At 42.8% G+C, this 14,452-nt stretch overlaps 1 protein-coding gene across 13 annotated transcripts in view; it reads left to right on the top strand.

Moving 5' to 3' along the window:
- The window catches only part of LOC5579840 (mediator of RNA polymerase II transcription subunit 12), a 61,500-nt gene that overhangs the window by 24,758 nt on the left and 22,290 nt on the right, over nt 1-14,452 (top strand). For 11 of the 13 annotated variants that reach the window (XM_021855635.1, XM_001651466.2, XM_021855632.1 and 8 more), the window contains exons 3-6: nt 4,271-4,578; nt 4,653-5,000; nt 7,844-13,780; nt 14,330-14,434. In XM_021855635.1, coding sequence (XP_021711327.1) covers nt 4,489-4,578; nt 4,653-5,000; nt 7,844-13,780; nt 14,330-14,434 — 6,480 coding nt within the window. In that variant the 5' untranslated portion in view covers nt 4,271-4,488. The remainder of the gene's footprint in view (nt 1-4,270; nt 4,579-4,652; nt 5,001-7,843; nt 13,781-14,329; nt 14,435-14,452) is intronic. The other 2 variants (XM_021855637.1, XM_021855638.1) reach the window with 2 other exon arrangements.

Genomic DNA, 14,452 nt, shown 5'->3' with positions numbered 1-14,452 from the left:
TCGACACCATTCTTTGCTTTATAAACTAACTTCAAGAAATCTTTCTAATTGTAAGACTATCTCTGTAGTTTATGTGAGTCTTTATTTTCGAATTCCAGTGAAGTTTACGGATGGCGAACTTGTTAACATGTAAAATATGACACTGTATGACTTGCCACAAGCTATCATTAAGTATTAAAAAACATTTCTATGTTATCACGTTTCAACTTATTTGATGAAGCTTGACGACATGTTTTTCATTTAAAATTGCAGAATTAATATAATTTAAAATATTTTCACATAAATTAATCTTATTGTTTATATACGAACCATAGGGTTCGACAGTTTTTATTATCTCAAAATAATTACACTTTTCTGTTTTGTTAAAATAAAACAGTATTTATTTTCACAACCAATCATTCGCTAGAACTTCATCTTCGCAAACATTCAATGGACACAAATTAATAATATCCATGTGTATTCACCCCACCTTATAATCTTAGCATGGGACATTTGAGATTTTGACATATATTTAGTGGATCTTTGGCCTCTCCTTAATAATTTACGTAATATGTGAATAATCCTTTGGAGCAAGGGGTCATAAATGTCGAAAGTCATGTTCAAAGCATTCTTTTAAATATGCAATGTGATGGTGATGTTCACAACGTACAAATTCTACTCAAAGTGGATGTGTTGGTTTTACCCCAACAGGGTGTCGATCTTACCCGCACTCTCAATTGTCTTACCTAAAAATGATGAAATATCAATTCGATTTAAATCACTATATAACCTAAATATATCATCCAGCGATCGCAAGGGTTGATAGATTTATAACCAATAGGGGGATTAGGGGCATAATGAACATACGGGGCGAAATGGACACCCTCTCAATATCTGATAATACGCATACGTCATCAAAAGTTCATTCACTGCATGAAATCTGTATTGCATTTGAAATGTTTGACGGTATAAAAGTTTATTTTTTGCTTCAATTGTTCTTAAAAATTTGACTTAAAATTTTTCTCAGTTTCAAATTGGCATATAAGCAAGACCGTGGAAGAATCTAATTTTTGAGCAAAGTAACGAACCCAGAAAGGTTCTTTTAAGCTATTATGATTGAGGGAGAGCCCTTTTCCATATCGGAACGATTGACAGTCATTGAATATATTGGAATAACTAAATTTCATGCAGGTGTTCATTTCGCCCCGATACCTTTTTACCAGCCTTGTTTACGACCCAATTTTCTATCTCGCTTTTCTGACATATGATATGATTTTTATCACTATGAATGAATGGGACATGTCGTACTAACATCAAACTTGAAAACTAGCCGGGGGTAAATTAAAAACATTGCCATTTAATGGTCTTTAAACGAACATTTGCTTAACGTGTCCATTATGCCCCTAATTCCCCTATGTGATTCTACAACAATTTTAGCTTTGTTTAACAAGCGAAAGTACACAAATTTTATCAATAAGCTTAGGGTGTCGGTTTTACCCCGAATTCCCCTACGGCTGGATGGCAAATGGCTTTATATTAAATCATGCTATATGGGCACTCCATCGATATATTTTGCCTATATCATTAATGAGATAGTACTGAAAGAAGGGCACATCACTACATAGGCAAAAATAAACACATAATTTGTATATTTTATGGGAATTCACTGAAAGAAGGGTGTATTATTATAATATGCAAAATAATCATGAATAGGGGGATTAGAGGCATAGAATCGGAATGTTATAGAATCGTTTTTTATATCAACCTACAAAAAACTGTGATTTTTTCATCACTAAAACATAGTGGCGAACTCGCTGATGGCGATAAGCAACTTCAATGAAGATACTCGGTTTTCCCATAATAGATGTTGGTAAAAGCAAGGTCGTAGTTTTGTTTCTGATTCCTAGCATTTCCTTTTCCCAATCTCTAGCGAGAAGTTTGAACCCCTAGTCAGCAAGTCGAGTGTGAATATATTGAATGCTTTTCTTTGTTGTCTCCCGTCCCAAGTATTGACGTGTGCTACTGCGTTGTCCCTATACGGTGTGCTTGGCGCACAAGCGAATTTCTGTTGGGATAGGTTGCTTATTCTTTATGCAATAATTGATATGTCAACGTTGAACGATGAGGTTATCTGTTTCGAAAATGAACATCGCGATGTTAGCACGTCAAGCTCCAAGATTACCGAGCTTAAAAAGCTGAAACAAATTCGTTGAAGATAGGCGACTCATCTGCACTTCATCGATGAAGCGTGGTAGAAAGTGAAATGGATTTGCTTCTGTTGCAAAAAGTGATTGTCGGTATCCACAATTATGGGCGTCTCGTTCAATTTCAAGGTTGCTCAACCAGATAACCTGATTCACCCGATTCGTCGAGAGCGCTGCCTGTTGGAATTGAAATTGCGCATGTGTTTTTCGGGATATGATCGTACTTCAAATATTGCGTACGGATTATACTGAATTTCAAAAAGAAAAAGACATTGTATAAATTGATGTAATCCATCGTTTACACTACAGAGCTTTGTTGTACTGAATAATCCTGATAAATTGTTAGTTTCACAAACAATATGAAGGAAAAAAATAGATGTAAAGCCAGAAAGATGGAACATTATGTTCAACTACTTAATGAAAATTCAATTGTTTTGTTTCGACATAAATTGGCGTAACTCATAGCTTCTGTTGGTATTTTCTTTGATTCATTGATTCTTTAACCCGTATAGGCCTGAGTGAAAGCAAAAATTTTAAAACCCTTACCGCTCTGCGAACTCTTAATGGATTCAAATGATTTTTTGTCAGTATACTGGCACACATATCTAGTTTCTAGAAGTGGACAGAGGAACGCGGAAATATTCTTGTGGCCGGAGTTATTCTGGTGGATCACTGGGTCAGGTCGGGTGAGAAGGGTACTGTGCGTTTGTGCCCCTCAAGGTAGGCAAATTTGAAGTCACACATAATTTCCGGAATCGGCTATAATGTGGCCACTACATGACGGAATTTTGAGAAAATTGCAACAGTGTAAACTTTTTGAGAAACGATTGAATTGGAAAACTATGAGTTTTGCATTTGATTAATCCTACAAATGATCATTTTCGAGTCCGGGGACGCCTCAAACTTATGATAAAGTAACCAATTTGTATCTGAACATCTGTGCCAAGCTTGTGGGAACGCATTTTAGTGCAAAATTATGTTTGATTTCTACTTTTCGAGAATTGAAACGGTTTAGTATCCAATAAATCTATAGCCGGTTCTTCCGGGCATTACGTCCGAATGGCCACATCCGGTATATTTTAAACGGTGCAAAACACTTCTTTTATAATGTTGAATATCAGATCTTAATGATTTATGCAAATTAAAATTATTGTCATTGCAAATAAATAAAGGTAACTTGGCATGTCCCAAAAAATAGCCCTTTTTTACCCGACTTAACCCAGTAACCCGCCGGAATAACTCCGGCCACAGGAATATTTCCGAGTTCTGGCCACTTCTAGAAACTAGAAATGTGGGCCAGTGAATCCTATGAATTCGTTAAGTATTCGCTGAGCGGTGAGGGTTTCAGTGGTTTCAGTATATTTGCTTCCACTCAGGCCTATACGGGTTAAATGCATAGGGTCGATGTACCAATAGCCGCATAGCTAAGAACAAATATTCGTATAAAATCGAAAAACAACGCTAGCGTCATTATTTTTACATCATCTGAAAGCTGTTTATCTTGGCTTTATGGGAAAAATATGAAAACTAGGAAAATTCATAAGTTTGTATTTATTATCGCTTGTGCCACTGTAGGAACACATGTGCCTGTAGTAGCACTTTTTCTAATTTCTATTCCTATAGTAGCACTAGCATCACGGCAATACAAATCATAACCGTATTTTTACAAAACTTTTATATTTTTCCTTTAAAGTGCGGATCAAAAGCTTTCGTTTGATGTAAAAAAGTTCCTAATTCATCAATTATTTCGAATAATAAATAATAGTTAGTGCTACTATAGGAACAATAGGTTTACTATAGGCGCAAGAGAGCTCAAATTTTAAGTAAAGCTAATTATTTCGTTCATTTTTTGAACAAAATCAAGCTGTGTATCAATGGTACTTAAATAAAAAGCTCCTAACCTTCATGTCAAAAAATATTTTGAAACGATTTATAGAAAAACGGCTGTATAAAACCACTAGTGCGACTATAGGGGACTGTCTAATAAGGGAACATCGACCCTAGTCAATATTATAAAAATTGATGGATAACCAATGTGTGTGTGAGAGTTATGTATTAAATTTGCATTTTTTTCTTTTTACTTCCAGATAATTTGTCTCTGTCGTCCAAATCGCGGAAACACGTTGACCTGAAATTGCCAACCGCAACTCAGGTATCGAAGCCGTCTTACTGCCAGGCAAGCAAAGCAAAGTCAGCCACTAGATATCCAGGAAACATAAGCCGACACTGGGCGCAACAAATCAAGACTGGTTGAGGTGCGCGACAGGCTTCCACACTTTTTCGCTGATGAAGATTCTCTGGCAGCATGAATGCATTGGGGGGAACTAGGGGGGAGCGAAATGCAAAGCCCAAATTCGCAGCGTTAGATATCAACAAACTCTACAGCACAAGTCGGGTAAGAATCATGTTTCATCGCTCTGCGATATGAAGACCTAAATTTCGAATACCTTTTCGTGCTCTGCATTCTAGGGAGAATCTCTTGAACCATCAACTCAGAAAAGTGCAGCTCCTCGTAAACATGGAATGCAAAGTTTGGGAAAGGTTCCCTCGGCTCGTCGACCGCCAGCAAACCTTCCGTCTCTGAAAGCCGAAATCTCCATTCCATCGGATCAGCAAGGCACCTGGGGTAGCGAAGCAGGAGACAACCAAAACAACAACTCTAGTATTACTTCAACATCAGCAGCACCATCAGCAGCCGCCGGTAGCAGCACAAATAACAACGCCACGGTTGGTGCCGGAGGTGTGCACAGCACTTCACACGCCAGCAGTTCACAGATTCCCCACTCGGGCGCATCATCCTCTTCACAATGGAGTTCGGTTAGTATTCTATTCGTTGTATGTGACATTATCGTTCGTTTTCAATCAGTTGGTTCGAATATAGGAGCACACATTGACTCATAGCTTTTTTGTACATGCGATGAAAACTTGCTTAGAACAGCGAAAACAGCACGCGTATAGATTGGTTGTCTAATGAGCAATCGACTATTGGAAGTTGATCAAAACGTTTTTATCTCACAAATTTAGCACCCCCAAATATGGGTGGCGTCTTCCTTTGCTAAGACATTCGTTCATTTATTTAGGTAACATCTAAACAGATAACACTAAATCAACAATTTCACGCCGCAATACTCGGTTCGTGGCCGCATCTCTCCATCCTCGGTTCTGCCCCACGCTCTACAAATCAATACGCATTTGATCCGCCCATTTAGCTCGCTGCGCTCCACGCCTTCTTGTACCAACCGGATCCGAAGCAAACACCATCTTTGCAGGGTTGCTCTCCGGTATTCTTGCAACATGCCCTGCCCATCATATCCTTCCAGCTTTGGCTACCTTCTGGATACTGAGTTCGCCGTAGAGTTAGGCGAGCTCGTGGTTCATCCTTCGCCGCCACACACCGTTTTCCTGCACACCGCCAAATATCGTCCTAAGCACCCGACGTTCGATGACTCCGAGTGCTTGCAGGTCCTCCTCGAGCCTTGTCCACGTTTTATGCCGTATGGACTACCGGCCTTATGAGCGTTTTGTACATGATACATTTGGTGCGGGTGTGAATCTCTTTTGACCGCAGCTTCTTGTGGAACCCATAGTAGGTATGAATTACACTGATGATGCGTCTCCTTATTTCACGGCTAACATTATTGTCAGCCGTCAGCAAGGATCTAAGGTAGACGAACTCGTCAACCACCTCGAACGTATCCCCGTCTATCGTAACACTGCTGCCTAGGCGAGCCCTGTCGCGCTCGGCCCCACCGGCTAGCATGTACTTTATCTTGGTTGCATTCACGACCAGTCCAACTTTTGCTGCCTCGTGTTTCAGGCGGGTGTACAGGTCTGCCACCTTTTTAAATGTTCGGCCGACAATGTCCATATCATCCGCGAAGCAAACAAATTGACTGGATCTCGAAAAATCGTACCCCGGCTGTTAAGTCCGGCTCTCCGCATAACACCTTCTAGCACAATATTTAACAACAGGCACGAGAGTCCATCACCTTGTCCATCAAGCTTGCTCAATGTCCAAAGAGTTGCTCTGTGCAACGCTGTCCCGCCCTTTGGTTTCCATCGCCCACAGTACTGACGAAGGCATTTCCTCCGTTGTCCCATCCTTCATTACCTGTGCTCTCAGCGTTATTCAGGTGTTCGCCGATGTGCTGCTTCCACCTTGCGATCACATCACGCTCGTTCGTGAAAATGCTCACATCCTTATCCCGGCACATCTCGGCTCGCGGCACATAGCCATTGCGGGATGCGTAGAGCCTCTGATAGAACTTACGTGTTTCTTGAGACCGGCACAGCTGTTCCATCTTCTCGCACTCCGTCTCCTCCTGGCGGTGTTTTTTTTCTTCCGAAGGACGCGGGTCTGCTGTTGCCGTTTCCGTTTATAACGTTCCACGTTCTGCCGGGTCCGCGCGCGCTGCATTCTTCTATTCCATAATCTACCTACATTCCTCGTCGAACCAATCGTTCCGTCGATTCTGTCCCACGTGCCCGTCGTTGCTCTCAGCTGCATCGTCGATGGCTGGTTTCACTGTTCTCCAGCAGTCCTCAAGAGAGGCTTCATCCAGCTCACCCTCTTCCGGTAACGCAGCCGGTTGCTTAAGCCGCTCTGGGTCATACCGGGCGGTCGTCGGTATCGTACGTTGTTAACGACGGAGAGTTTTTGGCGCTGTTTCACCATCACCAGATAGTGGTCAGAGTCGATGTTAGCGCCACGATAGGTCCTGACGTCGATAATGTCGGAGAAGTGCCGGCCATCAATCAGAACGTGGTCGATTTGCGCTTCTGTCTGCTGTGGCCATATTCTTGGAGGCGGGGAAATCAATTAGTCGTAAGCCGTTTTCGTTCGTCAGCCGGTGGGCGCTGAACTTTCCAATAGTCGGTCTGAACAGCTCTTGACATAATTATTCAACTCGGCAAATTCTAGTTGTATAACTTAACCCTCTAATACCCAACCCCGCCTTTAGACGGGGTACACTTTGGAATTTTGTGTATTTTTTCGTAGCTCGGAAATCAACATGATTTTATTTTTGGCTTAAACCTTGACTCATAACACGCATATGAGAAAAGTTTTTTATGTCTTTTGAAACTTTTTTGTATTTTTGAAAATTGTTTGAAAAATTGTATTTTTATATAACCTACAAATGCTTGGGATTTATTTACCGTGTAATATAAAAAAATCGTACCTTTTATATTTTTCTACTATTAACCTATAACAGAAGAAAGGCTTGGTGGTATTAAAATAATTCCAAACCTGTGTTTCCGTTAATTACACGGAAAATAAAAATATTTTCAGAAAAATATTTGAAATTTATTATTTTTAAAAGTACCGTAAAAACTTGAATTTTTATTGTTGCCAAAAATCAGTAACTAGAAGAGGCTTCAAGAAAAAATGAAAAAGGATAGGGATATTCAAAAATAAAAAATATAAAAATCAAAAACCAAAATTCATAGATTTGCGAATAAAAATAAATCATTGCCCAAAACGTGTTTAGAACGATTTTAGATAACTAAAAATGATATTTAGATCGAAAATAAAAATTTGGGTGTTAGAGGGTTAATGACTCGCGTTGTAGAAATCTGTTGTGTGTTTTCTTTTTAGATTTATAACCGTTATCATGTAAAAAAACTAACTAAACAATTTTCTCTATTCTATTAAAATTCAGAACGAGTTCCCCTCGCTGGATGGCACTGGTCAGTATGGTCCGAGCGGCAAACAGCAGCATCATCATCTCCACGATGGCACAGACGGCAGAGCGATGGGTCAGTACATGGATGGTCCACAAGTCAGTCTGCGGCCTCAAACGGATGCTGCGAGTTGGATGCAGCAACAACAGCAGAGCAGTGGGGGCGGAAACAACGCCGGAGGTATGAACGGGCCAAACAGCAACCAACAGGGCCAGGGCCCCCAACAGCAACCAGCTGCACCCCTACCGCCTCAGTTCCGGGCACTGATGCCACCGTTCATGTATCGTGGCAACGGAGGCGGAGGTGGAAATTCTGTAACGCCGCCACCTTCTTCGAACGAGGATATCAATCGTGGCAATACTGGAGGCGGCAATGGTGGAAGCAGTGGAGGTGGAATGCGAAGCAACAACAGCAACATGGGCTACAACAGCATGTTGCCAAGCTTTGTGGCTCCTCCAACGAATCATCATCAATCTCATGGATCAAATTATTCGCCAACACAGTCGGGTGGTAGATACCGAGACTCGTATTCAGGCGGACGCCGTGGACAGATGCAACCGCCTCGTCTTGCCAACAGGCAACAGCAGCATCAAAACGATGATCATCGCTCTCAAACGGCTGCTCCAGCTTATGTTGAACCGGACATACTTGTGCAGCGACCGATTATACGAGATGAAGAACTTCAACGCATTGAAGCGATTGCTAAAGACGAAGGATGGGCCAAGGATGATGAAATTGATTATAACCAGAAATTACAATTCTCGGATGACGAATTGGAACCAAGTCCCCCAAAAGAAATTCCAATGTCCGTTGTTAAGCAAGAGAAATCCCCTTCACAGATACAACAGCAACAACAGCAAATGCAACAGCAACAATTGCAGCAGCAGCAGTCTCAACAGGAAGATGACAAACGAATGGCTTGGAGTCGAGAAGTGGAACGGGAACAAGAGAGGCTTGAACAGGAACAAATTGAACGTCTTGATCGTGAGCGCCAGGAAAAAGAAAGAGAGCAGACGAATATGCGTCCAGTGCAACAAAATGGGCATATAGGAGGACGAGGCTTAGATGCGGAAGCGAAGGAAAGATTGAAGCAACGTCGAGAAGAAGATCAGAAACGAGAAATGGAACGGAAACAAGCGGCCGCAAGAAAGCTGCAAGAACTTGAACAAAAGTTAAGTCAGAAGAAGAACGAAGACAACGTTGTTGGTTCTGTTACTTCACCTGCAACTACGAAAGATGGCGAAGATCGTGATCTAGTAGTGGCAGGTTTTAACGAATCTGGTGAAAGTAAGGAACGCAGCAGTTCAAGTGTTCGTGGCGGAGACCGAGAAAGACTAGATTCGAAAGAATATAGAGACCGCGATCGAGATCGTTTTGAATATGGACGATATGATAGAGATTACCGCGATCGGGACAGAGGAGAGCGGGATAGGACAGAGCGAGATAGAACAGAAAGAGCTAGAGGCGAACAGGATCGTGAGCGTGATGCTTGGGGTGAAGTACCGCCCTACTCTAAAAATTTCCAGTCCAATTTACCGCCACGTTTTCAGAAACGTAAACTTGAACGAAATCCATCGGGAAATAGTTTACAGGGAAGTGGAAGCTACATTACTAGAGATCAGAACATCACTCGCAACAGTAGCACTGCCAATCAAGGATCGATGATGTCGCAGTCACAACCACAAACTGAGAACAAAAGTGTTCCGTTCGCTCAACAGTATGATCCACGATTCATCCATAGCCAACAAAATTTTGGCAAGAGTCAATCATCTAGAAGAGCTGCTCCTGGTGAAGATAGTTCTCGTGGTCGTGATCTTAGGGATCGCGGAGATGACCGTGACTCGATGACGAAAGACAGAGAGCAACAACGAGATCGTGAGATGATTCCCAGAGAGATTATGAAACGACGTATCGACTCAGAAGAAGATGACCGTTTCAGCAGCAGTGGAAGGGAATCATCAAGCAAACTCAGCGGTGGTAGAACTACGCCACAGCTGGTCAGAAGTGTATCTGATACATCTCAAAGGAAAACTAGTGTATCCAGCGATGATAACACTCGTCAACTGGACCATCACCATCATCATAACAGTTCGAGAGAAATCATTGGTTCGTGGGAAAGTGAAACGGAGAAAGAAGATAGACGACAGGCAGAAGCTGCAGCAGCATTGGCAAAGGAAAACCAAATGCAACAACTGCAGTTACAGCAGCAGCAGCAACCGGACAGTCGTAGAATTTCTGAATCTTCTGAGGGTGAGCCGAAACAAATTCTTCAAAGGATCAAAGAATCCTCACCAGCATTGGATGAAATTTCAAAAGGAAGAAACGACGAATTAAAAACAAATGAGCCTAAACTGTTATCAACAGCTTGGGAAGAATCAGTAGAAGCCGCTGAAGAAGAAGAACTGAAGGCATCTGAAGCGAGTTTGACTTCAATTGACGATAAAAAGGATGTGTCTACTTTGGAGGTAACTAAAACCGATAGTGGAAAAGTAATCGACCAGGAAAACAAGATGAGTGTTGATACTGGAAGGGAAATGGATGACAGCAAATATGGTTCAAAGAAACCAATGCACTCAAGAGGAACTGGCAGACATGAAACACGCGGAGGAGGACATTCTCGAGGAGGCTTTGCTGGTGGTAGTGGATTCCATCGTGGTGGAAGCAGTTCAAGTTGGGGTCGTAGGGGTGGTCCTGGCGGCAACAGGATGAACCAGGGTCGTAACTACAATCAAGATTACTGGAGTGAGTCAGACTATTCTGATGATGGCGACGAAGAATACAGAAAAGATGGCAAATACGAACGAAAGGATGGAATGGGTAATCAATATCGAAATAGCGGTTCATCAGTTGGGCAGGCTCAAAATATGAAAGAAGGGTTTGCTCCACGCGGAGAACCATCCCGGAGAGGGCGTGGTGGGATGAGTTCTGCTATGAGCGGCCCAGGTTTCCGCAAAACTACGGTTGGGAAGAAAATGGATGGATATGGTCCACCCAGTTCGAAGAGTCCTTTCGGAAGTAGTGAAGAAAAAACAGAATCAAAAAATCAATCTGTGCCGAAAGATATGAAGCCAGCAGATCAAACATTGAACGCAGACGACCGAACAAAGCAGAAACAAGCTGCTTTGAGTGCTGGGCTTACAAACAAACCTGTCGGAGGTCCGAAGCCACCTACCAGTGGTCCACTGCCTCAAAGAAGCCCTTCTGGAAACATGAAGCCACCTGGCAAGCCAGCTGAAGAAACCCTTTCTGATCAAGAAAAATTAAAAGCTTCCTTGGAAAAGAAAACGCGCAATGACAGTAAAACAGAATCTCATGACGAGAAGTCGAAAGAGAAACCCAGAACTGAAAGTGAAAGTCATGATACGGATGATGCCAGCAAGGAGAGCTTGAAAACTGGCCAACCTCGACCCAAACAACAGCAACCTCCAGGCATTAAGTCAGTGCAACCGAGTTCGACGGTACCCGTGGGAAAACCTTCGACAACGATTGCAAAGCCAAATACCGTTGTTCCATCTGGAGCACCAACAACCGCCGGTCCAAAGCCAACAACACCTGCAGCTCAACCTGTCATGCAACAACCTAAGCCGAATCAAGATCCCAGAGGTCAAACAAACAATCGATCAATGAACATTACACCTCGTATGGTCAAACCAAAGGAAAGACGTGAGGGTGGCTTCCAGGATGGACAACAAAGCGGTGGCGAAACCAATGAGTCTGAAGCAAACGTTGTGGCTAGTTCCCAGCCACAGCCAGTGCAAGAGAAAGTAAACACGTTGAACGTCAACTCTTCCAAGACTGATAATAGTAAGCAACATTTAGATGGAGCCACGCCACCCGTAAATACGATCATTTTTGAAAATACCAACTACAAATCTTCGACAGTCGTTGTTTCCACAGTGCCACAGCACATGCTTCAGCCACAACAAATACAGCAACCACTGCAAATTCAAGTGCAACAGCAACAACCACAAGGTCACGCACCTGCCCAAATCAAACGGCAACACTCTGGTGGAGCTGCACCAGGTCAATTGATTGCACTCCATCAACAACAGCAACAGCAGCAGCAGCAACAACAACAGCAACAGCAGCTTCAACATCAACAACAAATGGTGCAATTGGTCAAGCAAGAACATACTGTGCGACATCCATCACAGGAAGAAGCATTCAAGGTCGCAGCTGGTGTCCCACAATCTGGTTCAATGCATGACATTATGGAACAACAACAACAACAACAGCAACCCCCACAGAGGCCACAGCCAACAAATGGTCCGCAACAACCACAGCAACAACAACAATTGCAGCAAAATCAAGTACCATTGCAGCAACAAGTTCCTCAACAGCAACAACCTAGTTCTCAAACCGATGTTATTACTAGTGCATTGCATAATATGTCCTTCCCTAAACCTGCGGAAGCCGACTATGATAAAGAAATGAAACCATTCACATTCGACGCTGATCTTTCCCAACTGATTGAGGCAAAAAATAAAGCAGCTGGGCTCTGTCTTCCTAAGGCACAAAATATGATTTCGCCATCTACGGCAGAGTTGAATATGAAGATTGCTAGTGTGAAAAAAGTATGGGAGATGCCTAGTGTCCCGGAACATGTAACAGAAGATCCGTCAAGTGCGGCAAATGCAGCTGCTGCAGCTGTGCAACTGGCAGCCAACTTCGCAGCTGTAAATTCTCAGCATCAACAGCATCTTCATCAGTTCCAACACTCACACAGCAACTTAACCCATGCTCACCAGGCCCACACTTTGGCCGCTGCGGCGGCTGCTGGTCAGTCGTACGCAGGAGGTTTCGGACAAGAGCAACAATCACTTGATCAACACTACAGCAAGGCCAATAACGATAGCGTAGTGATTGGTGGTACGACAGGAGGCAACGATGGTGATAATAATTATAACAACCCACAACACGCAGTTGTCGGTCAAGGAAACAATGTTCAGCATCAATCGGCTGCAAATATGAACATGAAACATGATGTTCTAGCCAACAATGTAAATGTATGCAAGGTGAAACCAACGCAACAGAACATGCATCAATCGACAGGCTTAGGACTATCGCCTCCACCAATGCAGCAAGGAACTATTCCATCCGCGCCCCAGACTTATTTCCAGCCATCCCAGTACGGAATGTCTGCGATTCCTTCGCCACCAGCGGTGATTTATAATTCGTCAGCAATGCCTTCTCAAGGTGGGCTCTACAATGCATTCCAAATAGAAGCAGCGGGTCGTTCGCAGTTTTCGCAATTCCCCGGTCATTACGGAACTACCGGAACTGGTCCATACAACGCGTATATGACTACGCCTCCAAATCTGCAAACTGCCCCAACGCCAGACATGTATCCGAGTATTACTTCACAGTTTCGAATGGGCGGTGCCGTCCAAAGTCCGTACAATCCTTCTCCGTCGCAACAGATGAACAATCCAAGTACAATGCTGATCTCTTCGAGCACAAACTCGCTCATGTCGTCGTCGGTAAAACCGTCATCCCAACAAATCGGTGCAATAGGTTCTAAGAGTGGATCAGTTGGACAACCTTATGGCCAACAATACATGGGGATGTTCCAACCCGCTCCACCACTGCAGAACAATAGCTTCTACTCAAATTCCGCTGGAGGCCAGAGTGCATTTTTCAGCGGTGCAGGAGCTACACAAAATTACGGAATACCGGCAGCTGCTGCTGGAATGTTCGGTGGACACGGTGGCCAAACCCCATCGAACGCTCCGCCTCCGCAACAGCAACTTCCGAACTATCCCAACGCATCGCAGTTCTTAAATTCACCGTTAGCGTTGGCGGCAAACGCTATTTCTCAGCAATTCCGCGGAGGGCCCACAACGAATCCGCAATCTGCCGCTGCAGCCGCAGCATACATGAAAGGAAACCAACCCCAATCGCATATGCAGGATCCCGTGAGTTATCACTCATTTAAACGATATAAATAGTTGTTATGTCTTTTGTGGTTTTGCTTTTTCTATTTCATGTTATGTTTCTGGCTATTTGGTAACAGCACGCATTTCTCGATTAAAATCGTGGGTTTGAAAACATTTCGAACGTCTGAAATTCCCACTAAACAAATTCTACATTCAATATTCTGTATCAATTAAAAAAAAAACTTGTTTAGCCTTCAAAATAAACTATAGTCGAAATTCAAACCCATTTGTTATTATTTCTATCCCATCAAGCATGAGTTTTATTCCTCTAATATAGTTGGTACTTATTTACTCACCCACGGAATATCCATATTACAACATTCCAATTTGCAAGGATTAATCATCGGTCATCATCAGTCACTAGTTGATTGGTACTTAATATTTCATCGCTACTATTGTCTCTGTCTAAATCAGGATGTTTAATTATTAACAAGGTGATGTTTTCCTCAAAATTTCTGTGTGTTTGCGTGAGTTCATATGGCGTATGAATATAAGATGAAACACTTCTTCCCTTATTAATCCTTGCAGAATGGTCGGCAGCTGAAAAGCCCTTTGAATTCTGATGCAATGAATAATTTAAAACAGATTCCACCCCAAGCGAGTCCGCCACATCATAAGGGTTACGCAACAGCAGTAAGTTTAAGTGATTGC

This window comes from Aedes aegypti, chromosome 3 (assembly GCF_002204515.2).
Source record: "Aedes aegypti strain LVP_AGWG chromosome 3, AaegL5.0 Primary Assembly, whole genome shotgun sequence".
NCBI lineage: Eukaryota > Metazoa > Arthropoda > Insecta > Diptera > Culicidae > Aedes > Aedes aegypti.
This window is presented reverse-complemented; position numbering and strand designations above follow the sequence as displayed.